At 33.2% G+C, this 27,546-nt stretch overlaps 2 protein-coding genes across 3 annotated transcripts; one reads left to right on the top strand and one right to left on the bottom strand.

Moving 5' to 3' along the window:
- Positions 1–149: 149 nt before the first annotated feature.
- Positions 150–7,103, bottom strand: LOC102628304 (SWR1 complex subunit 2). 2 transcript variants are annotated; one of them, XR_372153.4, is made up of 12 exons: positions 6,723–7,103; positions 6,555–6,624; positions 6,184–6,255; positions 6,035–6,078; positions 5,690–5,945; positions 4,215–4,290; positions 3,975–4,094; positions 3,773–3,841; positions 2,240–2,282; positions 1,948–2,062; positions 1,261–1,326; positions 540–624 (listed from the first exon to the last, which is right to left on the bottom strand). XR_372153.4 is itself a non-coding variant. In XM_006491742.4 (11 exons), the coding sequence occupies exons 1-11, from the start codon at positions 6,797–6,799 to the stop codon at positions 435–437; spliced, it is 1,083 nt and encodes a 360-aa protein (XP_006491805.1). In that variant the 5' UTR covers positions 6,800–7,101; the 3' UTR covers positions 150–434. The 2 variants fall into 2 exon arrangements, 1 of the variants encoding a protein (XP_006491805.1); XM_006491742.4 differs by lacking the exon at positions 1,948–2,062 and having other exon boundaries at positions 150–624; positions 6,723–7,101.
- An 8,440-nt stretch (positions 7,104–15,543) lies between these two features.
- Positions 15,544–17,608, top strand: LOC102628014 (uncharacterized). Its single transcript, XM_006491741.4, has 3 exons — positions 15,544–15,781; positions 15,906–16,092; positions 16,994–17,608. Exons 1-3 carry the CDS (start codon positions 15,644–15,646, stop codon positions 17,362–17,364), a joined length of 696 nt encoding a protein of 231 aa, XP_006491804.1. The 5' UTR covers positions 15,544–15,643; the 3' UTR covers positions 17,365–17,608.
- The last annotated feature ends 9,938 nt before the right edge of the window (positions 17,609–27,546 follow it).

Genomic DNA, 27,546 nt, shown 5'->3' with positions numbered 1-27,546 from the left:
ACTATTATTTAAGAGGTAAACTATCAATATCAGTAATATTATAGCACTCAATTTCGTTAGGAATTCAGAATGGAACCTCTTGTATTATATGGTTACCGCACTAGAACATCTACAATAAACTAGAGTCTTGCGTTGGTGAAAGTCTGAAATGAGAAATAGATGCACACTATTTACAGTTTAAAGGAAGTTTGGATGCACCTAAACAGAATTTGACTACGGTTTATGGCCAAAAGATATTACTAATAGCCATCAAAATCAGCACAAATACATCATTTTATTTCTACTTTCAAAGTCCTTTGATGATTCAAATGGACCAACTATTGGGAGGTTGGCATGGAATGACCGAGACTACAAACCTCATAAAATCACACCTGAAGAATAATCATAGTACATGATTATCCTAAGGAGCATAATTCTAAAATTTACCCTGTTGACTAATCTGAAACTTCAATTTCAAGCGATGGAAATCTACGAAAACGAGCCGAGTATCGGAGATATGACTTTTCGTTTTTATTTGAGGACTTTGATCTCCTTCGCGTGGCCATAAAACCTTTCCTTGAAAGTGAATCAAACAAGGTTCCCATATCCATTGCCTTTCGAATGCCACTACTCTTATCCACAAAGCTGAAAAGTTACCCAGAAAACAAGATAAGTACAATATAATGTATGTTTACGGCAATCGGTAAAAGAAAAAGGAGAAGGTTAAATGGTGTATGTATCGAATAGCTGAAAAAGCATCCAATCTACATCTTCATATTGTAAGATATAAAAAGATTTGACGTCTGCTCTCTCTCTCTCTCTCAACTTGATCGGTGGCACAAGTCAGAGAACATGATTTTAGGTCAAGGAGAAATATTGTTGAAGAGAAGAAAAGAAATTAAGTTGAGAAATTGTACAAAGAAATCTTCCAGCTGTTTTTGAGTGCACTTCAACCATAAGATAAGAAACATAATTTTTTCAATTCGAAATAACTCCATTGATTAAAATAAGAATGCATCACCTTTTAGGGAAGAGGATATACATCCAAACACCAGTAATTGCATCATATGCTACTCAAAATCACCAGTAATTGCATCATATACTACTCAAAATTAATTTATTAATTGTAGGCCAAGAGATATAGATAAGGAAAACACTTCCAGTGAATACATATCTCAGGTCTAGAAATGACATTAAGAGGGAAAATTATGATTCTAAACCACGAGGAGGAGGTGTAAAAGCCAAAAGAAAAGGAAAATAACCATGATAGGCCACACATACCGTTCCCTTATGATTTTGAAAGCTTCTTTGGTTGCATAAGGTAGTCCTGTCTTTGGATCACGATACCTATGATAATAAATGACAATTTAAACAAGAACCACCATGAAGGAAACTTTCACTCTATAGTAGATAGACCTCTATAATACACATAGCACAGAAAGAAGAGAAAGTACCAAAAGCATTAGTGTAAGATACACGCTTGCAAACACGCACACATACCCACAATAGAAAGAAGGGGGTGGGGGGGGGGGGGGGGGGGAAGCACCAGGAGCATTAAAACATGATGTAGACTTGTACATAACACACCCCCAAAGTGCATAAAGCGTGAGGGAGAGAGAGCACCGAAAGAGTTAAAGTGCTAAATTCATACATTCATACATGCATACATATACACAATGATAAGGGGAAGAGAGAGCACCAAAAGCATTAAAATGTCCATTCACACACATTATTTCAATCAATCGTTTAACAAACAAACAGATCGAAGTAATTTATTTCAGACAACAAATCCATTCTCTTAAAACAATACAGCAACCTCATAAATGATATTCCATTTATCCTCCGAAGGCAATCCAAACAATCATTTGGAACAACCTCATAAATCATTGCGCTCCACATATATTTACATTTCTTTGAGGCTAGGTTTGTTTATGAAAGTATAGATATATGTCAACTAATAGCTCTTACCTCATAGATCTCTTCTATTTATTCTCCTACACCAATTTGAAGTAGGTTGCTTACAGTCATTGTCCACAACAGGATAAATTCTTCTGTGGCAATAGTTGTTCTTTTCATAGTATTCCTAGAAGTGTGTATTTCAATAATTATCACTACATCATAACAAACTCAGTGAAAGTATCATCAAGCAGACAATTCTTCATTGCCAATTGTAGGTTCTTCAAATAAAAAATCCAGCAAGCAATTTATATACTGTCTCAGCAAGACTTGGCAAAAGCCATAAATGAAAGCATCCTCTTACTTGGCAGGCAATCCAGTAACTGCGCAAACGGCCCTCTCTGGATCTGGAAAGAGATAGATAAAGGAAATAAATAACAAAAAAAAATTAAACAAGTCAACCCCAGTGCACACAAGAACATCAAGCTCATCTAAATGTGTTCTTAGAAGAATATGTTGTGAGCAAACAGAATGATAAGGAATAGCAAACAGAATGATAAGGGATAACAAACAACTTCAAATGAGTGTTCCAAGCTTTTCTCTCAGTAACTGCAACATCAACCTTGGGAAAAAACTGCAAACTATAGAATATGCATTTGGTTTCTAAGACAAAAGCAAGGTCAAAGGATTATCAAGGTATCAGTTAACTATAGGGACAAGTGGAATCTCTCGGAAAATTGGGTAAAAGACATATGCACCCCAAACTTTCATTTAAAGGACAAATGCACCCCCTCATCTCCAGAATGGATATACGCACCCCCATCTGTTAACTTTTACCCTTGCATGGATTATTTCAATAGTTTTGACCTGTACAGTGATCTTCATACCCTCAATTGACAATTTTTTATTAAAAGTAGATATCAAGTCTGATCAAAAAGTTCATTTAAGGATAAAAATTAACTGATGAGGTGCATAAGTCCACTCCCGAAAATGAGGGGGTTTATTTGTCCTTTTAGCAAAAGTTTGGAGGTCTTTATGTCTTTTATTCCGGAAGATTATACGCTTTATAAAATTACACAAATTGTTGGTCCAAATGCATTAAATGATAATTGGCCACAGCAATCAAACAGAAGTTGGGAAAATGGAAAAAGTGCGAAACAGCTGAGCAGGCATCCTAGTTTTACACAATGGTATCATCTCATTCAAATAATAAGTTGGTACCTAAATGCCACGTCAAATACAACAGAAATAATTGCCATGCACATCCAAACTGCAACAAATTATATCATTACACCCCAGGTTATGAAGGGTCAACCCATTACTGAGGAAAGTCACCAATAATGTAAAGGGGTCAGAGGTTAAATGCTCAGCAGGATGCAGAACCTAATGGTGTCGAACCATCAGAAAGAAGAAAAGGGAGGATAATTCAGAGAAAACCAGAATAATATAGGAGACAATCAACTCGGTGTTATCAACTTTATTCATGTAATCTCAGACAAAAGAAACTGAATAGAGAGCTCTTACTTATAGCGGCCATAATCCTGAAAGAAATTAATCTGTCTAGAATTAGCAAATGAAGTATTCCTTCAAAAGGGCAAAAAAACTTTCTCCATAAGGGAAAGTAGACCCTACTCAAGGAAAAGAAAATGATCCTCTAAAACCAGGAAACCAAATAAATCAAAATATGCATTCACCTTTGGATGTCCCAACTTCACAAAATTACTTCAGAATGCTAAAAGCAATCACAGGGATAACACTAACATAATTTAGAAAAAGTTCAATGAGCACTAACAAAACAACAGAAAATAATTTGTCATTAAGCACATTTTCACTGGATGCTACATCAGCTTTATTAGCAAAAACTCACTCATATCCACCTTAGATACAGTCAACTTACATGGAACAGATGTGGTAGACAGCTCTGACTGAAAGGACACTCCCTTACTGAATTCCAGATATGAATAACCTACAAAAAAAACATAGATCAGCATGATCTGGTCCTAATACTGACCGAGGGAACAGCCAAAGTCAATGGTTGCGGAAATTTTTCTGGAGTCTAAGATAGATCATAGATCAATAACCAACAAGCAAACACTTACCATCCTTTGACAAATATCGTAGTTGTGGCCCAGTATAGACAGCTTTATGCACTATTGCTCTTTTCTTAACTTCTTCCTCCCTAGCTAAAACACGTTCTAGGTTCCTCAAGTTCATGATTTCTACAAAAACAGGAAGTACAGTGACATACTTAAAGTTGAGATCATGTAGGAAATGGTCTGCAACAAGATTTTCATAAATTCATAGATGATATTTTCTTCCATTAACTGTTTATAACTAACCTGTTTGTGCTGCTTCTAGGAGCATCTCTTCCTGAGTCATCCTCTTCTCCTCACCTTCCTTCTTCCTTTTTATTGGCTACAAAGATAATAGAGTACAACAAGAAGCATTACAGCAACAAATCGGAAAATAATACTATCATCATAAGAATATTCTAAATACCCATCATTAACAGGAATATGCTTTATCTAAAACATGAATAAGATGAATTTATCAACAGCCCTTATAACACTCCACTGGTCAAGTTGAGTAGTCTACCCAACTGATTGAGTAAATAGACATTTATAGACACCAATTTAAGAGTTATTGTCTTTAAATAAACATGAGGGTTTTACAGACAGGCTCATATGCAAATAACGACATTCCTTTCACAATTTTCTCAAGTATTTTCTCTCCAGTTCAGATGTCCAAAACTCTCAAAGGACCGAAAGATGTAGTATTCACATGGGCTTAAGCAGCCAAGTTCTGTAGGACTCATCCAGTCCATGCAGTTTGTACAGTTCCTATCAAAATAATATCCCAAAATAAGCATAACATAACTATCAAGGATGTGAACCTTATTAGTAAATGATTATCTGATATCTAAAATGAACTCTCTTTTAGATAAATAATAAACATTTAAAGTGAGCTTACAGCCAAAAAGATTCCAAAAGCTAATAAAGCATGTATCAGCTTGTGTATAACAGTTATCTTACTTTTTCTTTGTAAATGTTGTATTTACATAGAAAATTGAAAGGCTGCCATTTTTGAGAGTTCGATTGTCGCTGTAATGGGTTGCACATAGTAACAGCAAATCAAGTTCTCAGACAAATGAAACTGGCATGATGGTTAGTTCTCTACAGACCTTCCCGACTACCCAGTCTCAATTTCCCCAAGATTCACTTTTTCTGACAAAAGTTTCAGTTGAAAAACCTCTCTATTTAACACCTCAAAAGGCAAATGTGGCTTCCTCTTCCATCTGACGAATCTGTCAAATCGAGACCAATCCGAAGGAACATTTAATGTATGATGTATCCTAGAAAGAATATGCTTATATATACTCAAACACCTTGCCCCATTTAGTTTTCTGAGTGTCCAATCCTAAAGAGTTATCAAACAAAGCACATGAAAGAGAAGGAATTACATGAAATCATTAAAAAACTTAAAGCACATTAAGCTGAGGGGAAGTTACGCCGTTCTTAAATTAAACCCAACACTTTAAATTCACAACTACTAGAAAACTATTAATGTGTTTACATCTACCTCGATCATTTCTATCAAGTTTAATATTGCCAAACTTTCAAAAAATACACAGACAGGCACACGTGATTGCCATGCTATAATCATTTCTACAAAGACAATTCAAGAAAGCTTCAAAAGAACATGGTCAAACTATGAATGCAACGAAATCTTCCCCAAGTATTAGCAATAAAAAAAAAATGTATAAACAAGTAATGTTTCGACTCTAAAACAAAGAACATCCCAATAGAGAACTAACCTTCATTGTTGCTTGTAGAGCTGCACGTATAGCATCCCTCTCGGCTTGTCTAACCACCACAGCAGTTCTGGTGGACTTTCTTATTATTCTCTCACCTTCCACATCGTTAGGGACATCATGATTTTCAGGGAGGATAGACTGTTCATTTGATTTAACATCTTTGTCAGGACTATCTAATTTTGAAAGAATCTTTTTTTTCTTTTTCTTCTTTGTCAAAGGCTTTCCAGGAAATATTAGTCGTTTCTTCGTCCACACCCTAAAAGAAAACACATAACTCTCAAGAACAGACCCAAAAAAAATGATATTTTAAAATCATTCATTTCGCTTAGCTAAGAGAAGCTAAACCTTTCATCTACTTCATTTTCCACTTCTTCATCAGGCTCAGGCTCCTAATACCAGCAAAATCAAATCAAATTAGACCATAGATACAAAAATTGTAAAATTAGAACACAAAAGACATGTAAGAATCTTAGTATAACGGCACAATTACTCACATCTTCATCAAAGTCACTATCAAACTCATCAGCAATCTCCTGCTCTTCTTCATAATTATCATCGTTCTCTTCCTGATAAAACATAAGAAAAAATGGGACAAGCAGTGAGACATTTAAAGGATACCCTTCTTATATAGATCAAAAACAATTATTCAGAGAATGGTGAAGAAGGGTGCATTTCAAAGTGCAATTGACACAGCCAAAAAAGTTTAGTAAATATTTAATTTTCTTCCAGAAACATAACTCTAGCTGCTGAAGTCTACTTCACTCACAAAAAATGATAAAAATTAAATATTTGCACAGCAAAAAGTTGATAATGTAAAAAAAAAAAAAAGTACAATGAGAAAGCAAACGAACGAGTGATCAAATACCTCTTTAAGAGCATCCTGATTCCAGAACGCCTCATCCTCTTCATTTTCATCATCAAGCAACTTGTTCATCCTGAAACAATTTCATTTTATTTTATTTTATTTATCTGTCTTAAAAAAGAAAAGGGGGAGTTGCAAAAACATAATAACTTCAAAATTTGAAAAATGAACCTTTTTCCTCTGGTTACTCGACTACTGCGGTCGAGAAAAACAGGCGCATCTTCTTTGCTTGAGGTTCCCGTTTCCATGGCCACCGGATGTAGCTACCACGCCACTTGCCTGCAAAATTTCTCCCTTTATTTATTTTTTTTGGTTGATTTAATTATCAAGTTTTAATGGACATGAATATCGTCGGTAATAAAAGCCCCTATAGTCGAGCTAGGGTTTAAGGTTTTAATCGACAACAGGAGGTGAAGAATGGCGGTTGTAATGGCGGAGTAGTTTGGCTGCCTACTTTTTTTTTTTATTTCTTAAAAACTTTTTCAAGTTAAACTGTCAAGCCGATAGGATGGAAAATTGTGATTATGAGAGTCTATCTCAAGATTCTCAACATCTAAATTTTAATTTGAATTTTAAGTAATGCGTCAATTACACTTAAAAGTTATAAAAAATTTTACCTTTAAATTTTATAATTTATCATCTAATATATGGGTGCCTCTAAGTTACGTTAAGCGTAACTTACGTTTTTTGTCTTTTTTCTTCTGGCGAATTTCACACGAGTCCTTATATTCTTTATGTTTATGGATGTATTTGCCTTCTTTTATCAATTATACATCTATTTTTCATTCTTTCCAATGTTCTTTTTATTTTTTTAAATAATAACATACGATTATCAAATGGCCAAACCTAGGTTACGTGTAACGCAACATACATTCAAGAAGTGAAATATCTATTGGCACCCTTGAATTTTATGGAAACTACATTAATTGAATTAAAATGGTAAATTAAAATATCAAATGGTATCTATTAATCAGAATTAATCAGAGTATATGTTGATAATGCCCTTTAATCAGAATTAATTCTTAGGAATGATTTTAACGGTAATTCTGAAAGCTATTGCATGTTAATTTTGAAGTCTGTCATGTATATTTTTTATATTTTTTATATAATTTCTCTTTAATTTAATTATATAATTAAATTACATGCAATAAACCTACAATTCAAGACTAGGATTAATAAATTTAGGACCAGAAGTTTATTCTGAATTTATAGATTTGTATGAATTTGATAATCATTTAATAATGTTTAAAGAAATAAATAAAACTTTAGAGAAAATAAAAAAATCGATAGGAGGGATGGAAGAATAATCAGAATTAATTCTTAGGAATGATTTTAACGGTAATTCTGAAAGCTATTGCATGTTAATTTTGAAGTCTGTCATGTATATTTTTTATATTTTTTATATAATTTCTCTTTAATTTAATTATATAATTAAATTACATGCAATAAACCTACAATTCAAGACTAGGATTAATAAATTTAGGATCAGAAGTTTATTCTGAATTTATAGATTTGTATGAATTTGATAATCATTTAATAATGTTTAAAGAAATAAATAAAACTTTAGAGAAAATAAAAAAATCGATAGGAGGGATGGAAGAAGACAAATACATCCACAGTTGTAAAAATTGAAAATAAAAAGAATTAGGAGGGCTCATATGATATTTGCCAAAAAGAAAAAGACAAAGAACGTAAGGTACATTGATTGTAACTTAGGCGTTCCCCAAATGTATAAGTAACATGTGGTGCTAAAACTTAAATTTAAATTTAAATATTAAAATTTCTAATATTATTATTATATGATACTTGTTTTGTAATGATGGGGATAATTTTTTTTTTTTAAGATAGAGATATTTGAATCCCTTAAGCTCACTCATTTTTCTTTATAAGAAAAAAAATCTTTCATTCAATAGTACAAAGTAAAAGGCATTACATTAGTTAGAAAATTATCCAGTCATGTGATCGAATCAGAACTTGTCAAAACTCTTTTAGCAAGAGAATGAGCAATTTTTTTACACGATCTTAAGATATGTTGCACTATTACTGATTGGAAGTTTGCCTTGCTGCTTTGAATATCTGAAATTGTCAAAGCAATATCTTTTCTTTCGTTAGTTCTGTCATTGGCCACATTAACCACTTCAATGCAATTAGTTTTAATGATCGCCGTGTTAATCTTGCATCTATTGCCATCTCCATCCCTTGTTTGACAGCCTCAACTTCTGCTATAGATAGATTCTCTTGAAATCTTGCACTTTTAATCGCTGCAGCTATTACTTGGCCCTTTGAATCTCTGATCGTCTACATTGACTTTATAATGGCCTATAGGTGGTGAACACCATCGTTCTTGCTTGCTGACTTCACTCCTAAAACTCATCTGTTCTTTCCCAAGCATTCTTTGAAAAGCATCCATAGCTGCTTTAGCCTTTGCAATTAAGATTAAGGGGTTCAATTTCTTCTCCTAAAAAATGAAGCTACCACAAATTCTAGCTCACTCTTGGCCATTTTTCTCCTCAAATTTGGCATGACACTCAATATATCTTCTTTAACAACTTCCTGTATTTTAGCATTTACACGAGTGTACTTCTAGAGCTTTCTAACCATCTTACATTTTATAACAACATGAAACACATCTTGAACTAGAGACGGCCAATGGGCGGGACGCCACGTGGCACGAGCACGACACGTATCCCTACAATACTGCACGACACGAGCATGTTTCGGTGGAGCACGCGGCATGGTACGGCACGAACGTGGGCCATGCAAGGCTTAGAATTTTAGGCACGCGGGCCTTAAAAGCACGGCACGATTAAAGACGGGCTAAACATGCACGATAAAAAAGCTCATAATAAGAATGTTTTATTTTTTAATGAAAGTAAACTTAAAATTTTATAATTTTACAAATAACTTGAAATTGATTTTTTTTAAATTCATTTAAAATTTAAAATAAGCATGTTTTATTTTTTTATTTTCCTATAAATGAATCTCTAGTCATGGTAGACATATCATCATATTCTTCAATAGCCAAAATTTTAGGATGATATCGAGGATTGACAGATCTTAAGATTTTTCTATAAATTTCTTCTTCAAAAAAAAGTTTTCCAAGAGCAAAAAAGTCATTAACCATAGTAAGAATCCTAGAATTAAATTAAGATATGGTTTCATGTTCATACATTTTCAAGTTTTCAAAATCATATGTAAGTTTATGAAGTTTAGAATGTTTTACCGTATTGTTGCCTTCAGAAGTACTTTAGAGTATATCACAAGCAGCTGTAGATGTCTTGCATGTAGAAATTAGTTGGTGTTGAAACACATCAACTCCATTGACAATAGCATTAAGTTCTTTTGCATTATATCCAGATGCATTGAGTTCATCATTAGTTCATTCTCTGACTGGCTTCGGAGATTCAACACCATTTTCGTTAGTTCTGGTGGGTGGAGTATATCCAATAAGTACGTATTGCTAAACTCTTTCATCATTTGCTTCCAATAAGCATAATTCGTCCCGTCTAGCACATGTGGACTAGCCAAAGAGTCTCCCTCTCTTTGGAAACTCATACCTACAAAATAGACACATGTTCCAAGATTCTCACTAAATAAACGGTTAATGTCTTGCTCTGATTCCAATTGTAGGGAATTTAGATCTACTGCAAATATATATAGGACATTAAAATCCTAAAATTAAAAATTTAATTAATTTTCAAAAATATTGTTCATTGTTAGTGTTCACAGTTACTGTTTATCCGTATAAAAAATATTAATTTTTTAAAACACAATAAATTGAAGAAATTAAATGACAGGAAAATTTTTACGTGGTTTGAATTAATCAATCCTACATCCACGAGGGCACACCTAGATGAAAAGTAATTCATTAAGATGAAATGTTACAACCTATGGATTTACCAAACTTAAGACTCTCACTTACAATTTACTACCATACAACTTACTCAACCTTAGACTGAATCTGCTTCTCTTGAATAATTACTACCCCTCTTAATCCACCATCTTCAAGGTACTTCGCAAAGTGATCAATCACAATTCTTCAATGTCTAGTGATCTAAGATCCACATAAAATTTCCACAGAAATAAAAAGAAGATTAGAAAATAAATCAACACAACATTATGCGCCAAATTCAGATTCTCTAGGGAGAAGGCCGAATTTTGCTTCTCTATTTTATGGTTTGTGTTGCACCTTTCCAAATAAGAGTTTCTCTTCTCTTATAATTCGTATGAATCTGAATATGAATAAATCTAACCTTCTTGCCTTGTTTGTCTCCTAAAAAATATCTAGAGTATTTAATAAACACGTGTTTGAACTAATTTTTTGCTCTAAATAGTTCTTATGCACCAATTATAGAATCTCATCATTAATTGACTTGCTAAATTAGATATCTAATTAAATTAGGATACAAATATTCATAATAAATTGAAATCTCACTAAATTAAGAAATTAATAAACTAATCTCTATTACAAGATGTGGAATAATCTAATTTAACTAAACTTGTCATAAGATGCCAACTCTATAAATAATGAACTTCACAATTTGAACTCATTTTTAACTTGCAAAATCCCACAAAATTGGTTCAAGTGTCCGCAACCATTGGGTGCCCAAAACAACGTCATATCCTTCCAAATCACGCAAATTAAAATCCACTATCACCGATACTCCTTGCAAAATTAAATTGACATTAGTGCATTTTCTTGTACTATAAAATTGTTCACCTGAGGGAAAAAGGGCTTCGAACCTTACTATGTTCTCTTGTTATAAGCTCACTTTCTTAGCAAAAATATCACTCATGAAATTGCGTGTGCTTCCTGAATCAACCAAAACAATGGGTGAGATATTTCCAATCCTTCCATTGATTCTCATGGTTTCAGAAGCTCTTGCACCTGAGATTACGCGTAATGAAATTTCTAGCATTTTGGTGGAATTCTGCCAGCATCTTCATCCACTTCCATGATGACATCGCCATCTTCCTCTTTGACGCAAGATTCCATTAAAAAACAACTTCTTTCACCGATGTCCCGGGGTAAACTTTTCGTTGCAATTGTAGCACAGACCTTGGCACACCTTTCTTGTAATTCAGTTCGTGACAATCTCCGAACCGGTATGGAAGAGTTTCTATAGGTGGTCTGGTTGGTTGTTGGCATAGATCATCGTTGGGATAGATGCGAGCTTTATACGAGTAAGCTAACCGGATTGATGAAGATAATGTTGTTGGACAAGAGTCTGCCTTGATTGAGTCATATAACCGGTTAATAAAATAACTAACTTGTCGATTTTGAGGGAAATCTTAAAATTTTGGGCGGATGTCACACACTGACCACAAAAAGTTGAACTAAGAGCCAGCATTGTCTTAGTATTGAGTTATCCCCTTCTTCTACACCTGCTTGTGCAGTTACCTGAATATAACGTTTGTATTACAGCTAGAGGAGCGTTCCTCTTGGCCAATTTTGTCTAGTCTGTTTTATAATATGATGATGTTGTATTAGTTATTTCTCAAGAATTACTGTTCTTTTATTATTTACGAAGATGTTATATGGTAATATAACACAGAAAAATTGTTGAGAAGTAAATGCAAAGATTTTTCATTCTTGATTTGATGTTTGAGAATATATGCATCATCAACTCATAGGCTACACATAAGAGGCATGATAGATTTTGAAGGTTGTATCTTGGCAGTGGCTTGGTCATGCTAAAATATAAAAGTTTTGTTTTACACCTGGTGAAGTCCAACTTCACACTAGTGCAGTTGTGATCGTGGTCGAACTTGAATGCCTGGACCTGTCTCGTGTCTATTGAAAATTATATATTTCTCTTTCCTTTTTGGTTCAGGCATCTATTTTAGGTTTTAGGTTGTAGTTTAAAGGTAACTTGATATAGTCACTTAAGTTGGCCGATCTTTCATGTTTAAGAAACTGACGTTTTTTTCCTTTTACTTTCTTGTTTGATTTAGATCAGTAGTGCAGGTTTGTGGTCATGAAATGATTCTGATTCTAATGTTGTAGATGTCCCTAGTGTGGATAATGTAGAGGTGTCCTACCTTTGCTAATAATCTCTCAAATTGAATTTGATACTCACCGATTGACTCAACCTATCTGAGTTTGATCAACTCTCCAATAGCTTAATACCTTTGATTCAAGCCCTCTTGAAATTCTTGTCAGGTCATCACATCTTTTTTTTTTCCCCTTTTCTAGCTCAAGTAGTGGATACCGCAACTAAGCATTATCTTTTAGATGAACTGATGCTAGTGCCACACGATCTTCTCGTGTTGTATAATTGAAGTCAAAATATTGCTCCACTCTGCAGAACTAACTCGTTGTGTCTTCTTCTTTGCTAAAGCAAGGGAAGTTAATTTTCACAAGTCAGAGTGTATCGTGAGCCATTTTGGTGTGCCCCATCAGCATTGCCGGATCATCTTGTTGGATTCTAAAATGGTACCATTGAATTTTCTCCTTCCTAATCAAGGTGTGTGTTCGTCCATGTAGTAAGTTGCAAGAAGAGCTCATTGAGTTTCTCTAAGGTCTGTTATTGATCTACGGTAAGAGAGTCAACATAATTTTCGAACTTCTCCACTCATGAATCCATTCCATTGCTCTGATACCATTGTGGCATGTTTGGGGATTGGATCTCTTGTTTTTGCAAGAACATATAATATATGAAGGGAATTAAAATTAAATGTTTAAGGTTAACTGAGGAACCTTGTCCTCAACAACATAAGTTGATTTAATTTGAGATAATTGAATAATTCATCATCCATGTCTTGGATAGCTTATATTGTTAGCTTAATAATAATATATATATAAATATATTATATACTATAAACTTAAAAAAGTTACGTGTTTCCACTTCAACTATTGATGTTCAAGTTAAATTTGAAGAGTACTTAAAATTTTTTAACCCATTTCTAAGGGTGGTAAAAATACCCGCTCGGTCCAGACCCGGACCGCACCTAGGTGTTTTGGGTCGAGTATTACCCGGCCCGGGTATGAAGCCGGGCCGGTCTTGGACACCATTTGATAAACCCGGAGCCTAAATTTTATTAAAAAAATTATAAAATATATATTATTTTAAATATTTATATTTATTTTACTCATTTATTACACATATATAAAGTTTTAAACACTTAAAGTTCATATTTTCATGTCAAATTTTATTAAAATAAATTTAAAACTTATAAAATTACAAAAAAATAAAAAAAATACACATATAATATTAAAAAATATAAATCTGGGTACCCGGATTAAAGCCCGGTACAACCCGGCCCAGACATCTATTACGATACTCAGACCCGGCCTGGAGTTTTGCCAACCCTACCTATTCCTCTATATAGTCTTTAGTTTGATGGGTAATTCACAAGCAAAGTTATTTTTGACTAGGTTAGGGACCCTTAATACATATAATGGACTTCATTCACTTTTTTCCATTAAGAAACATAGTAAATTATTCTTATATTAATCTTTTAAAAATATGGAGTAATTATTCTCATCGTTATTTGTTCATAAAAATGTAAGCAGTTTTAATTTATCTCAATTCATGAATGTCAGCCACAATAAGAACATGCATGTGACACATATTGTGAGATTAATATATGTATTAATTTTACAAAAAAGATTGAAAAAAAAGGAAGGATTAGCTTTTAAAAATCTAATTTTGAGCATTAGTTTTATAGTTAATACAATTCCATATATATCATCATATGTAATATAAAATTTTAAAATTATCCCTATCAATTAGGAATTAAAATAATTTACTTTAAAGAAATTATTATTGTTGCCAATCATATTGAGATAACAAAATAAATAATAAAATTGATAATATATGCACAATAAAAAGATATTTTATATACATGGTTATAAATATATAAATTAATTTTACTTAACATTATGTTTAATTCAATTATTTATATTCTTACATCAATTTAAGAAAAGATTTACTAAATACATATAACTGCTTTTAAAACTCACAGAATTTTTAAAAATAAATTATATTAAATCTTTAACTAATTCGCTTCACAACTAATTATTTCTACAACATAACTAATAGTTATTATTTTAAAAGTTACAGTATTATCAAATTAGCCATTAGTATTACGCAAAAATTAGTTGAGATGCATTAGGGATGACAGTCCCACGAGCTTTGACCTAGACCTCCCACATGAGGCCCTGGACCCCAAGCCCCCTATTTAAAAAAAATTATAAATTAAAATTATAAATTAAAATTTAAAAAATAATGGAAAAAAAGAAAGCTTAAATCCCTAATTTACATATCAATAATGAATAAAAAAACTTAAAATCATAATACTAAATTCTCTTTTAAGTGTTAATTAATTAAGAGAGTGTATGAATTAAATAATTCAATACTAAAAAAATTAAATATCTAACTTTTATTTGCTTTATTTTGAAATATTTATTTTTTTTAATTTATGTTAATTATAATAACTTAATTATTATTAACTCATTTTAAATTTACAATAATTAAAAAAAAAGAAAGTAAAGGCCCAAGCCCAGCCCATGCTCAACCCTTGCACATCTATTCTAATAGGCTTAGGGCATGGGCTTGAGAAAGCTTAAGCTAAACTCTTTGATTTGCCAAACCTAATACAAAATAATGATTGAAATCTTAGCAGTTGAGCCACAACTTAAACTCCATCAACTATTATCTATGAATTAGATAATAGATTTTATAATTGATAAAATTAGTATCATATCATCTAATAAATAAATCTTATATTAGTTGAAATTCAACAATTGAGATCTTTAGTACCATTCAACTCGAAAATTTAGTTAATATTACGCAGTGTACTCTGGTATATAATTGAGGAGTTCGGCATGGTTATGGCTACTTAGCTAATAGCTAGGGACTTAGTTGATAAAAATGATAAAAGTGTAGGTCCTAATTACAAAAACAGAAATATTTAGTGACGTATCGTGGAGTTAGATGTTATTGTTCGTTACTTTTGCCGGTTCCGGATTTGTCTAGAGAAACAGAGAAAGCTCTTTCAATTGAAGAATTATAAAACCACTTGGTTTGTGAGAATTGAGAACCAGTAAGAAAACTCAGAGCGAAAAGTGAAAAAGAGAAGGAAAGATTATGAACAGTAATTACAATTACAACAACGCACCGGCGAAGATGAAGATGATGAAGAGGAAAGAGTTTGATGTTGATGATGTCAGCGATGAGTTGCATGATTTCTCTCTTACTTCTCCAGCTCGAAAGTTTCGCCGACTGGTAAGTATTGTATATTCCTATAAATGTCTTCAATTGAGCTTTCCATATTTGTATTTGTTCTCAGAGATGTGAAATTTACTCAAGTGGGTTTTGTTTATATTCTTGAATTAATTAATGTATATAGAATGCACAATTGCCGCCCATTATGGAAGAGGAAAGGGAGCAAGCAATTTTACCTGTACCTGTAGCTGTTGAATCGTCAGATTCAGATGCTGACAAGGCTAAGGCTATTGTCCTCTATAAGCCTCCGTTCCAAACACAGTCTTCCCCCAATCTCTCTGTGTCCTTGGACTTAGTTTCTGGCTTTAAAAGTGAGTGAGCTATCTCTATCTCTTATCTCTATCTCTATATCTCTCTTTATGTCTATCTTTATGCATGCTTTACTTTTACATTTCACATGTCAAATGCTCAATTGCATAAGATTGATTTATCCACCGCTATACTTGCTGAACTCAGTTTGTTGATTATTCTATAACCAAGTTCATATAACTGTCTTGAAATTGTTTAAGTTTAGTGTAATGATAGCGTCACGACCGCTTTGTACAAATAAGTGTGTGAAAATTGATGTGGCATGCGGACATTGGTTGTATAAAACTATTATGGGCTCACATAAGGAGAAAATTAACTGTTATTATTTTTCAGTCAATTTCTTTATGTTACATGAGATTGTACACACTAGTTTTTACAAAATTATTTGTGGCTCTATTATTATTGTTAGGCTTATACTATTATTAGGAGCATTAGCATCATAGCTCTGGTTTTGGGTGTAAGTGATGAATCATGGTGTAAGTGATAAATCATGGTGAGTGTGAAGAGCTTTGGTTTTGTTTGACTGTAAGAGTTGGGGAGGGGCTGATGATGTTGTAGAAGCTGCTTGTTTCGTATTCATATATCTTTAGGATGGCTGTTGTAGAGCTTCCAGAGTTTAGTAATAGTGAAGCCATAACCAATCATTTGAGTGCATGGGCTTTATCAGCTTGAACCCACTTTTTTTCTGGTCCATACAGCCTTTTGATCCTCTTTAACTTACCTCCCCTTGAATTCCCCTTTTTGGTGGTTAAGAAGAGTTCCCTTTCTATGTCAATTTTGATGTGTGATGCTACAGAATGCTATAGGATAGGCCTTGTTTTACCCTTTTATGTGTTTCACATGAGATTGATTGTTCTTCTTTGGTGGTTGTATTTCTCCTAATTCTGTTTGCATGCTCTACAGATCAATTTCTCCGGACGAGCCAATCTGGGAATGTGAAGTTGGATGAGGATGAAGAATTGCCAGAGAAGAATGATGCATTGAAAAACAGCAGTCTAGCTGTTGTTCCCTGGGTTCCTTCTCAGTTCCAGCTTCTTCCTACCTCAGGAATGGACACTCCGCAGACACAGGCTACAGAGTTGATGGAGGCTGATGATATGGGAGAAGCAACAATGGATATTGAAGAAAACAATAACCCTAGCATCGGGCAAGGTAATGCATATGAATTTGGTGGAATGAGGGAAAATGATGGGTTAAATCAATGGCAGCAACAGCACTGCATGATACCCCAGCTTCCGCAAACCACATCCACTCCCATAACATGGTTCCAGTAAGCTGTCCTAGTTGGTTCCACTTTGTAATATTGTTATGCTGTGGAGTGTGTAGGAGGATTGGACTGTTAATCCATCGAATGAAAATGGCAATTAGGAATATGGTGTTTAATTGGCGCTTTTGGAGGGGAAGTTACTTGTACAAAGTAATTCTATAAGTGTAGTAGAAGAAGTTTTTGTTATGTGTACCCAAGAAGGAAATGTATCGGTGCGGATGTCAAGCAATGAAGGAATTATTTTTTGCCCATTGGCTTGTGTTCTCTGTTAATTTTTTCATGTTTGTTGCTGAAAAGCTTATTGATTTGATATGATCTGTGTTCAACATACTTGTTGCTTGTTGTGCTAGGTATTTAGCAGCAAATGTTTTTGGCACAACTATATATAATTTGACTTTATGATTTTGTCAATTTAACTGTGTCAAATGCTTAGAGATTTGTGCATTGTTCTGGTAGCCGTTCGACATGAAATGTTCTATAACTTGAGTCTGTTACTTGTAATCGACCCTGTCAAGCCCTTAGAAATTTACAGCAACTTTGAATAAACAGAGTCCATGCGGTAGCTCTGGATCCAAGTACTCGAATGAAATAGTTTATCATCTATAAAAGCTCTGATCTTTGGGTACCCGCATTTTTTTTTTTTTTTTTTTTTTTTTTTTTTTTTTTTTTTAACTTGGTTGAGAAATGCTTGGTTAAGTGATAAATGCTTGCTTGAGAAATGCTTAATTAAGTAATAAATGCTCGACTGAGAAAGGCATTATTCATCTGTACAAGAATTTGTCAACCATATTACACTGATTCTTAATAAATTTGTTTGACGTAGGTCTTGTCGAGAGTTGAGGTATTTTTAAGCTACAATTGTTGCAGAAAAAAATTATAATTATCAAATAAAAGTTAATATTATATAGTAAATATAATTTTTAAATAATAATTTTAATAAGATTAGAAAATATATAATATATTTTTCATAATACAAATGTAAAATTAATTCAACTTAACTTTTAAGTTACAATAATTAGTGTTTATCAAATATTTTAGTATTGTAGCTTGACTTATAGAGTCTATAATCATTTCTGGCTCGGATTTCATCGTGGGATCACTCGATCGAATTAGGTTAAGAGGCAGCACTAGGGACTTTTTTGCTATAACTTTTTGAATAGTGCTTGTTTAAGTGGACTTTTTATGAGTGCAACATTCACCAAAAAAAAAAAAAAATTACAATTGTTTGGTTGTCAATAAATTTTTTTATTAAAAATTATAAAATTATGTTAATAAACAGGTTATTAAAGTTATATTATGAAAGAAATGAAATAGGATCATGAAATAAATAAATGATATTTTAGATATTTTGACATTTTAAAAATTTCATGTTGGATTCTAATTGATTGTTGGATTTTTAATCCAATGTTAGGCTTATATGTAAATAATTATGCGTTGGGAACTGTCATATAAGGTTAAACCTAATTAAAAATGATCTATTAAGGTTTTTGATAATTTGGACTTAAATGCATCTAATAAGGTATGAGCTTTTAATGTGTAGAGGCTTAAGAGTAATTTTTATTTCTATGATGGGTTAAAATAGAAATATCTAATAATAATAAGAAAAATTATCTATATAAGTGGCTATGGTCTTTAAGTCATACGTAACAATTTATTTCTTTTAACATCCCATCATTAGAGAGTGCAATGAGAAGGCTAAAGAATTATCTAGGATAACGTGTTAATCTGGAAGGCAAATCACACAACTCCATAGAGCAATTAAGTATTATGGAATCAGGTATACTTTCGTATATTCAATTATTAATTCTTGGTGATACAACATGAATGTTTCTAAATTATAAGTGATGATTTTCACCAAAGGATTTATCATTCTAACAAGTGGTATCAGAGCCTCTTCATGTTGAATCATTAAGAATCAAATTTATTTTCAATTAATGATTAAAGTTTTGCTTTCTTTTAAGGATTAATAAAAAATAAAATACGCATCTGGTATAAGTTTGTGGCTGATGGCAATGGCAGTCGCTAGTGATGGAGTTGCTGGCCGGGCAAGGCGCGGCCCGTGCACGCGAGCTGTAGCCTGCTTGAGGGAAAAGCAATAACTATGGCCACTGCATGAAGAACTAAAAAGAAGAGCGAGATCAGATTTTCAGGTCATTGGGCTACGCCACCTAGGCGGCGGCCAGTGAAAAGCCAAAATCTTGATTGATTATTGTGTTTAAATTCTTTAGACCAAGTTTCTGATTGTAGGTATTTTTCTTGTTTTGCTTTGTTTAATTACTATGATTTTGAGAAATGTAATAATTTTTTTCATTTATAGTTAGCTTAATGAGTTTGTCCAGATAATAAACTTCTCTTCAATGCATTAGCTCCCAATTAAGTTAACTAAAACTATTCAACATTGCATTATCTTGCTTCTTAAGAACATCAATTGTCCTTTTATGGACTTAAGTGATGAATGCAAAACCTATGCACATGAAACAACGTCATTTTCATACTCTTTTGTCAGCTCTTGGTCATGAGGCAGAACATGTAAGATAAACATATTAAACAACCCAAAACGACAAAATGCAGAGTCGTTTTACTTTTAAGCTTAAGTAGCTCTTGGTCATGAGGCAGAACATGTAAGATAAACATATTAAACAACCCAAAACGACAAAATGCAGAGTCGTTTTACTTTTAAGCTTAAGTAACACACATGATGAAGCATGTGAGCAGGGAATCAAAGCTGCTATAAGCTGTTATCCACGCGTCAAAATCTAATGCATTTTGGGTTTGTGATCAGTTGTTATATAAGCTGATCAACAGGGCTGGTTTGATCATCATCTTAGAGGATTCTATAAAGGATTTGAAGAGAGAGAAAGTATTTTCATGTTCTTTATAATCCTCTCTAAAAAAGCTCTGTAATTTTGACTTGAATCATCAATAAATATCATTCTAGTGTAGGGTGGCAAAAATCCTCACGGGGACGGGGACCCTTGAGGGATTTTCCCTATTCGAAGAGGGTATAAGGATAATTTTATACCCAATTTCTTATTCAGGGAAGGGACGGGGACGATTTTTGACCCAAATTTTTATTCGGGGAAGTGACGGGGATGAGATGGAATCCCCATCCCCTACCCATTTCCCCATTTCCTCATATTAATTTTTTATTTTGATTTTATTTTTTAGAATTATTAATAAATGAATAATAAAATTTAAATTATAAAATGTTAAATATTAGTATCAATAACAAATATCAAAATATTTATACGCATCTACTATAAAAATTTCAAGCCTGGTTAACTAGTTGTAGTCCTAAATTATTATTTGATCGTACCTTATTTCAAAGGTCTTGACTCAAAACTATTTTAGATTATGAGTCATATTGCTTATATTATTTTTATTGTTTTAGATTTGAAACCTGATGCTATCTCTCAATTTCCAACATTCTTCGAGGAAGAATATGATGAGTATGAGATACAAGAGTAAATGCTTTTATTAAAAATATTAATTTCAATATCTATACTCATTTTATTTATTTCATTATTGATATAAGAGTAATTTCTTTTTATTATAGGATTATAAAGGTTGAGGAAGATAATTATTCTAATTATTTGTATTTTGTAGTGTAATTTTTGTATTGAATTAATGTTAATCTAAGATATATTGTCAAACCTTACCTTTGTTTAAATTTTTATTTTAATATGATTAAATTAAGTTCAGAAATACAGTCTATACCTAAATAAAGTGCTCAACTTTATTTATCAACTGCAAACTAAATTTATTTAATCATAAGATAACTTGTATTTATGTCTTCTGTGAATCCACATGGTGATCACATAAATACATATAATATGATTAAATGGACTTTAATATAAATATTAATGCAATTAAGATATTTGAATAAAATACCTCATTTATTTTATTAATAAGAAAAATTGTTTATTACAATTAAATAAACGCATATGCTTTTAAAGAGCATATTTTCCCAACACCCCGTCCCCTCCCCGAATAATCAGAGAGGATCCCCAAGGGGTCCCCGATCTCCGAATAACTGATACATTTTTTATGTAATAACTGTCAGATTTATTAAATCTCATAGGCGTTGATTTTACTGTAATCTTAATCTTGAGTTAATTATGATTTCATGATTGTAATTGTTATTTCATTTGAGTTACCAATGGGCACGACACATCCTTGTGGTCAAGATTACCCGGTATCTTGGTGGGAACAATTATGAGTATTGGAGTTATGGATTAACAATATAGAATTTGTACAACACATCTCTTGATAGGTTTTCGGTATTTGATCATAGAATTCTCTGGCCAGGGTGTGTCAACATATTTAGTATGTTGAAAATGATCATTAGAGAAAACCAGTAAGGATCAAGGAATAAGATGTTATTAAATTGATTGGACAGTTGAGATATTAATTTAATTAACGATGTGATACAAAGGATTACGCAGTAAAGAAATCAATGTGGCTTGGGACGAATTATTATTCGAGCATATAATTATGGAAGTCAATTCCAATCTTTTAGTGGAGTAGATTTGGAATTAAATAATTGGGCTAGTTTAATTACAGGCCTAATTATTGTAGCCACTATTGTATGTTTCCAAATAATCCCCGGGTTAGCTCATTTAATTGACTGCACCACTACTGGACTAATAAGTAAGATAACTAGCTATTTGGGTCAAAAGCCTAAATATATCATTTAGTGGGAGGCTCCATTTAATTAGCTTTTGTGTAAGGGGCCTTATGTTATTTTACAAGGTGGGTCCCCTATTGAAAAAGCAAATAACGTGGGTTTTTTTTTTGATTATTTGGAGCCTAGGGTTTTCACTAAAGGGTGATATAAAATGCTTATTTTCTCTAAAGAAAAGAGGGCAGCCACTTTATACAGATCGGAGAATAAGATTTTTCTCTCTATTGTTGAGAGAAAAATTTTTTCGTGCTAGTTGCTTTGGTAGTGATAAAGGCGCCCACACGTCAAGTGCAAATCGAACCTGAGTCATAACCTGGAAGATCATTGGTGATAGTTCGTGATCTAACAAGCGTAGTGATGACGGATCGTGATCTAACAGAAGTGGTGGTGGCGGATCGTGATCTAGGGGCCTAAATCACTTCAGCGGAAAAAGCCAACTCGGATTTTCAAGGTACGATTTCTAAAATACAAATTCTTATATATTATATGAGAGCGATCTTCAAAAGGTTTTATAAAAAAAATTAAAAACCTAATTTTTCTCCAACACGGGGATCCCCTCAAGCAATTCTGATGGGGACGGGGAGGGGACAGGGATATATGAAGAGCATCGGGGATGGGTACGGGGATGTCGGTCCCCTCCCCTCCCCTCCCCATTGCCATCCCTATTCTAGTGGCTTCTCTTGTGGATGTAGATTGTGGCTTCTTGCACCATGTAAATTTATTTTCTTTGTTTGGTGATTTCTTGCTTCTTAGTACAGTTTATCACTTATGATCTCAATCTTCATTACTTTTCTCACTCAGGGTTGTTAATCATTGATTCATTAGATTGGTTTAAGTGATATTAGCATCTTGTTTTGATCTTAATCTAGATCTTGGACAGTGGTTGAATTACTTAGAGATCTTAAAGGCATTCAATTCACTTCAATTGGTATCAAAGCAAGGTTTATAGATTAAGATCCAAGTATGGCTACAACAAAAATTGATCTTGAAAAGCTTAATGGAAAAAATGACTTTAATATGCGGAAGGTGAAAATAGAGGCATTGCTAGTTACTGAAGGCCTTAGGGATGCTATTCAATCAGTGACCAAGAAGGAAAGTAAAGAAGTTTCTTCATCATAGGCTCTTGCACAGGCTGTTGAGATTGATAGGAAGGCTAGAAACACAATTATCTTGAGCATTGTAGATTCAGTGATAAAGGAAGTTGCAAAAGAACCCATTGTTGTTGACTTATTGGCCAAATTAGATAGTATACACATGAAGAAGTCTCTTGTATAAAAAATAGGATGTTTACTTTGAGGATGTTATAAGGCTTATCCTTGATGATCATTTTGATGAGTTTAACAAAGTGTGTATTTTTGAAATCATTAATGCATCCTTAAGTGATGAGAATAAAGCTCTATTGTTAATATGCTCCCTACCCAAGTCATATGAGCACTTTAGAAATCATTAATCCAGTTTATCCTTAAGTAATGAGGATAAAGCTCTACTATTAATAAGCCCCCTGCCCAAGTCATATGAGCACTTCGGAGACCATTAATGCAACCTTAAGTGATGAGGATAAAGCTTTACTGTCAATAAGCTCCCTGCCCAAGTCAAATGAACACTTTGTTGATACCTTGATGTATGGAAGGCAGACATTGTCTCTAGATGAAGTCAAGTCATCTGTTAACACTGGGGAACTACAAAGGAAACAAGAAAATCTAGGAAATAGCTCTAGTAAAGGCTTAACAGTAAAAGTAAGATCTGAATGGAAGAAAAAAAAGGAAGGAAATAACAAAGAGAAACCTAAGAACTTGAAGTGCTTTTTATGTAAAAAAAAAAGGTGCTTTAAGAAAGATTGTCCAAAAAGGAAACTCAAGAAAAAAGGGTAAAATACAGATGCAGCTGTAGTGAAGAAGAAGGTTATGAGTATGCTGGAGTGCGTATTGCAACAGACAGTAAAGAAAAAGGTAAATGGGTTTTAGAATCAGGCTGTACCTTTCACATTTGTCCATTCAAGTGTTACTTTACTGATTTTCATGACTTTAATGGTGGTAGAGTAATAAAGCAAAATAATTTTGTGTATAAGATCATAGGAATTGGCAATATTAACCTCAAACTATATGATGGTACCATTAGAAAGTTAAAACATGCTAGATATGTGCTTAACCTGAAAATGAATTTAATTTCCTTAGGTATGCTTGATCAAATGGGATGTAATGTTAGGATAGAATCTGGTGTGATGAAAATTGTCAAGGGCACAGTGGTCATTATGAAGGGTAATAGAAAGAATGGTATGTTTATCTTATATGAAGAGGTAGTTAATGGTGAAGTTGGCATAACTTCAAATGTTGTCATTGACAAAACAAAATTATGGCATCTAAGGTTAGGACACATAAGTAAAGGGGTATTAAGGAACTAGAAAAGCAAAGTGTATTTGGAAGTGATAAGATCGGAAACTTGGAGTTTTGTGAGGATTGTGTTCTAAGCAAATCAACTAGGGCTAGTTTTAACATATCAGTTCATAAGTCAAAGGACAAATTGAATTCTATTCATTCTAATTTGTAGGGGCCTGCATAGTAAGTATTTTTAAGAGGTAATAGCTACTTCTTATTAATCATTGATGACTTTTCAAGGAAGGTATGTGTTTATATCTTGAAAAGAAAAGAACAAGTGTTTGATAAGTTTAGAGAATGGAAGAGTTTGGTTGAGAATCAGACTAAAAAGAGAGTTAAGAAACTAAGAGCAAATAATAGAAAGTTTGACAACTATTGTGTAGAATAGGGAATTCTAAGACACAAACAGTGAGGTTGATACCTTAATAGAATGAGTTGACTGAAAGGATGAACAGAACTCTTATGGATAAAGTAAGGTGCATGCTTGCTCAATCAAAACTTCCCAAGACCTTATGTGTAGAAACACTTTTACAGCCCGCTTTTTGGTTAACCTAAGTCCATCTATAACTATTGATTTCAAGACACCTCATGAGATGTGGATAGGTCAACTAGCAAACTATGGAGTTTTGAAGGCCTTTGGCTGTTCCATTTATGCTCATATAAGCCAATGAAAGCTAACTCAAAGAGCTATAAAGGGCATTTTTATAGGATGTCCAGAAGGGGATAAGGGTTACAAAATCTAATTTATAGATTTTAGTCCTCCAAAATGCATAATTAACATAGATTAGATATTCAATGAAGAAGAATTGCTAAGTAAGAAATCTGTTTAGGGGACACCTGAGGATGATTCTAAAGGCCCAGATAAGCATCATCTTAAGGTGGAGTTATTCAATTATGATGATACACATGAAGCTGGAGATTTAAGTAATATCATTGACAAGTCAGAAGATCATGAAACTTCTTAACAAGAATAAGAATCATAGTTACATAATTAAGGTTGTCAGCTGACTAGAGATAGATCTTACAGGCAAATCAAACCATCAAGAAGATATAGATATGTAGATCTTATTGCCTATGCTTGGTAACTGTACATGAAATTGACGATAAAGAGCCAAAAACGTTCCAAAAAGTAATCCAAAGTAAGTTTAAATCAGAATGGAAGAAAGCTATAAATGAAGAAATGTCATCTTAGCACAATAATGATACTTGGAAACTTGTTGAAATAACTGCAAACAGAACAATTATGGGTTGTAAGTCGATTTTCAAAATGAAAGAGGGCTTGATAGGCTCAGAACCAAGGAGATTTAAAGCAAACCTTGTGGAAAAGGGCTAAACACAGAAAGAGGGGTTGATTTTAAGGAAGTGTTCTCTTTTGTAGTCAGGCATGCGTCAATAAGAGTGCTTTTGTCACCAATAGCAATTCAAGGCATGGAGCTTGATCGACTTGATGTCAAGACTGCATTTTTACATGGAAGACTCTAAGAAGAGACATTCATGATTCAACCTGAAGGGTATGAAGATCCTAACAAGCCTCGACATGTTTGCTTGCTGAAAAAATCTCTTTATGGACTAAAACAGTCCCTAAGGCAGTGGTACCTCAGATTTGAAGAATTCATGATTACACATGGATTTATGAGATACAACTATGATTGTTGTGTGTATTACAAGTTGTTAAGGGATAATCTTTACATATATCTCTTTCTATATGTAGATGACATGTTAATAGCCTGTAAAGAAAGAAATGATATTGAGGAATTAAAGCTAATTTTGAACTCAAAGTTTGATATGAAGAACTTGGAAGGAAGATTTTGGGTGTAGAAAGTGAGAGAAACAGAACCAAAGGTCTCATGTCTCTATCACAAAAGAAATATCTAACTGGGGTACTTGATATGTATAAGATGTTGAACTCCAAACCTACACAGACTCTCCTAGCAACTCATTTCAGGCTGAGTAAATTACAATGCCTAAAAACAGATGATGAAAAGTATGAGATGGAGAATGTGCTTTATGCAAATGTAGTAGAATGCCTTATGTATGCAATGGTGTTAACAATGCCATATATATCACATGCAGTAAGTGTTGTGAGTAGATATATGGCCTCTTCAGGTAGAGAATACTCGAAAGCAGTACAATAGATTTTGAGGTATCTAAGTGGCACATTGAGCTGTGGTTTGATTTATGGCAAAACTAAAAAAATATATGAAGGTTTACTGAATATATAGACTTAGATTATGCTGAAGACTTCGATAGAAGAAAATCTTTAACAAGGTATATGTTCGTGTTTAATGGGTGCCTCATTAATTGGAAAGCTACTTTACAACATATGGTTGCACTCTCAACTACAGATGCATAATACACATGAAATTTAGGGATTGATAGGTGAATTAGGTGTGAACAGAAGATTGTAATAGTCCATTGTGATACTCTAGTGCCTTTCATTTGTGTAAGTATCCTGCACATCATGAAAGGACTAAACACATAGGCATAAAATTTCATTTCATAAAAAATGAAGTGGCCAAAAACGTTGTTAAGATGTACAAGGTGCATATGGATGAGAACTCTGTAGATATGCTTACCAAAGTGGTTTCTACAGCTAAGTTCAAAGTTTGTTTGCACCTAATTGGCTTGAATAATTGTTAATTGCTTGAGGTTTGAAGAAGGAGAATAATTCAAGTGGAGAAATGTGGACTTAAGTGATGAATGTAACACTTATGCACATGAGACGACAAAGTTTTCGTACTCTATTTTTAGATCTTGGTCACAAGGAAGCACATGTGAGTTAGTTAAACACAATAAACAACCTAAAATGACACAATGCCAAGTTGTTTAGTCTTAAGCTTAAGTAACACACGTGATAAAGCATTTGAGGAGGGAATCAAAGTTGTTATAAGTCGTTATCCACGCGTCAAAATTTGGTGCATTCTAGGTTTGTTATCAACTGATATATTAGCTAAATCAACGAGGCTAGTTTGATCATCATCTGAGAGCATTCTAGAGAGGATTTAAAGAGAGAGAAAGTGTTATCTTGTTCTTTGTAATCTTCTGAAAAAGCTCTATAATTTTGACTTGAATCATCAATAAATCTCATTCTAATTGCTTCTCCCACGGATGTAGTTTGTGCATTCTTACA

This window comes from Citrus sinensis, chromosome 6, assembly GCF_022201045.2.
Source record: "Citrus sinensis cultivar Valencia sweet orange chromosome 6, DVS_A1.0, whole genome shotgun sequence".
Classification (NCBI taxonomy): domain Eukaryota; kingdom Viridiplantae; phylum Streptophyta; class Magnoliopsida; order Sapindales; family Rutaceae; genus Citrus; species Citrus sinensis.
The sequence above is the reverse complement of the archived record's forward strand: the minus strand, read 5'-3'. Positions and strand labels throughout refer to the sequence as shown.

Excerpts from the sequence above, each read along its gene's own strand:
- LOC102628304 (XM_006491742.4), bottom strand. The coding sequence starts at position 6,799 with ATGGAAACGGGAACCTCAAGCAAAGAAGATGCGCCTGTTTTTCTCGAC. Across the intron at positions 6,625-6,722 it reads CGAGTAACCAGAGGAAAAAG|GATGAACAAGTTGCTTGATG; the intron begins GTTCATTTTTCA and ends AAATTGTTTCAG. Across the intron at positions 6,079-6,183 it reads ATAGTGACTTTGATGAAGAT|GAGCCTGAGCCTGATGAAGA; the intron begins GTGAGTAATTGT and ends TGCTGGTATTAG.
- LOC102628014 (XM_006491741.4), top strand. The coding sequence starts at position 15,644 with ATGAACAGTAATTACAATTACAACAACGCACCGGCGAAGATGAAGATG. Across the intron at positions 15,782-15,905 it reads CTCGAAAGTTTCGCCGACTG|AATGCACAATTGCCGCCCAT; the intron begins GTAAGTATTGTA and ends TAATGTATATAG. Across the intron at positions 16,093-16,993 it reads CTTAGTTTCTGGCTTTAAAA|ATCAATTTCTCCGGACGAGC; the intron begins GTGAGTGAGCTA and ends CATGCTCTACAG.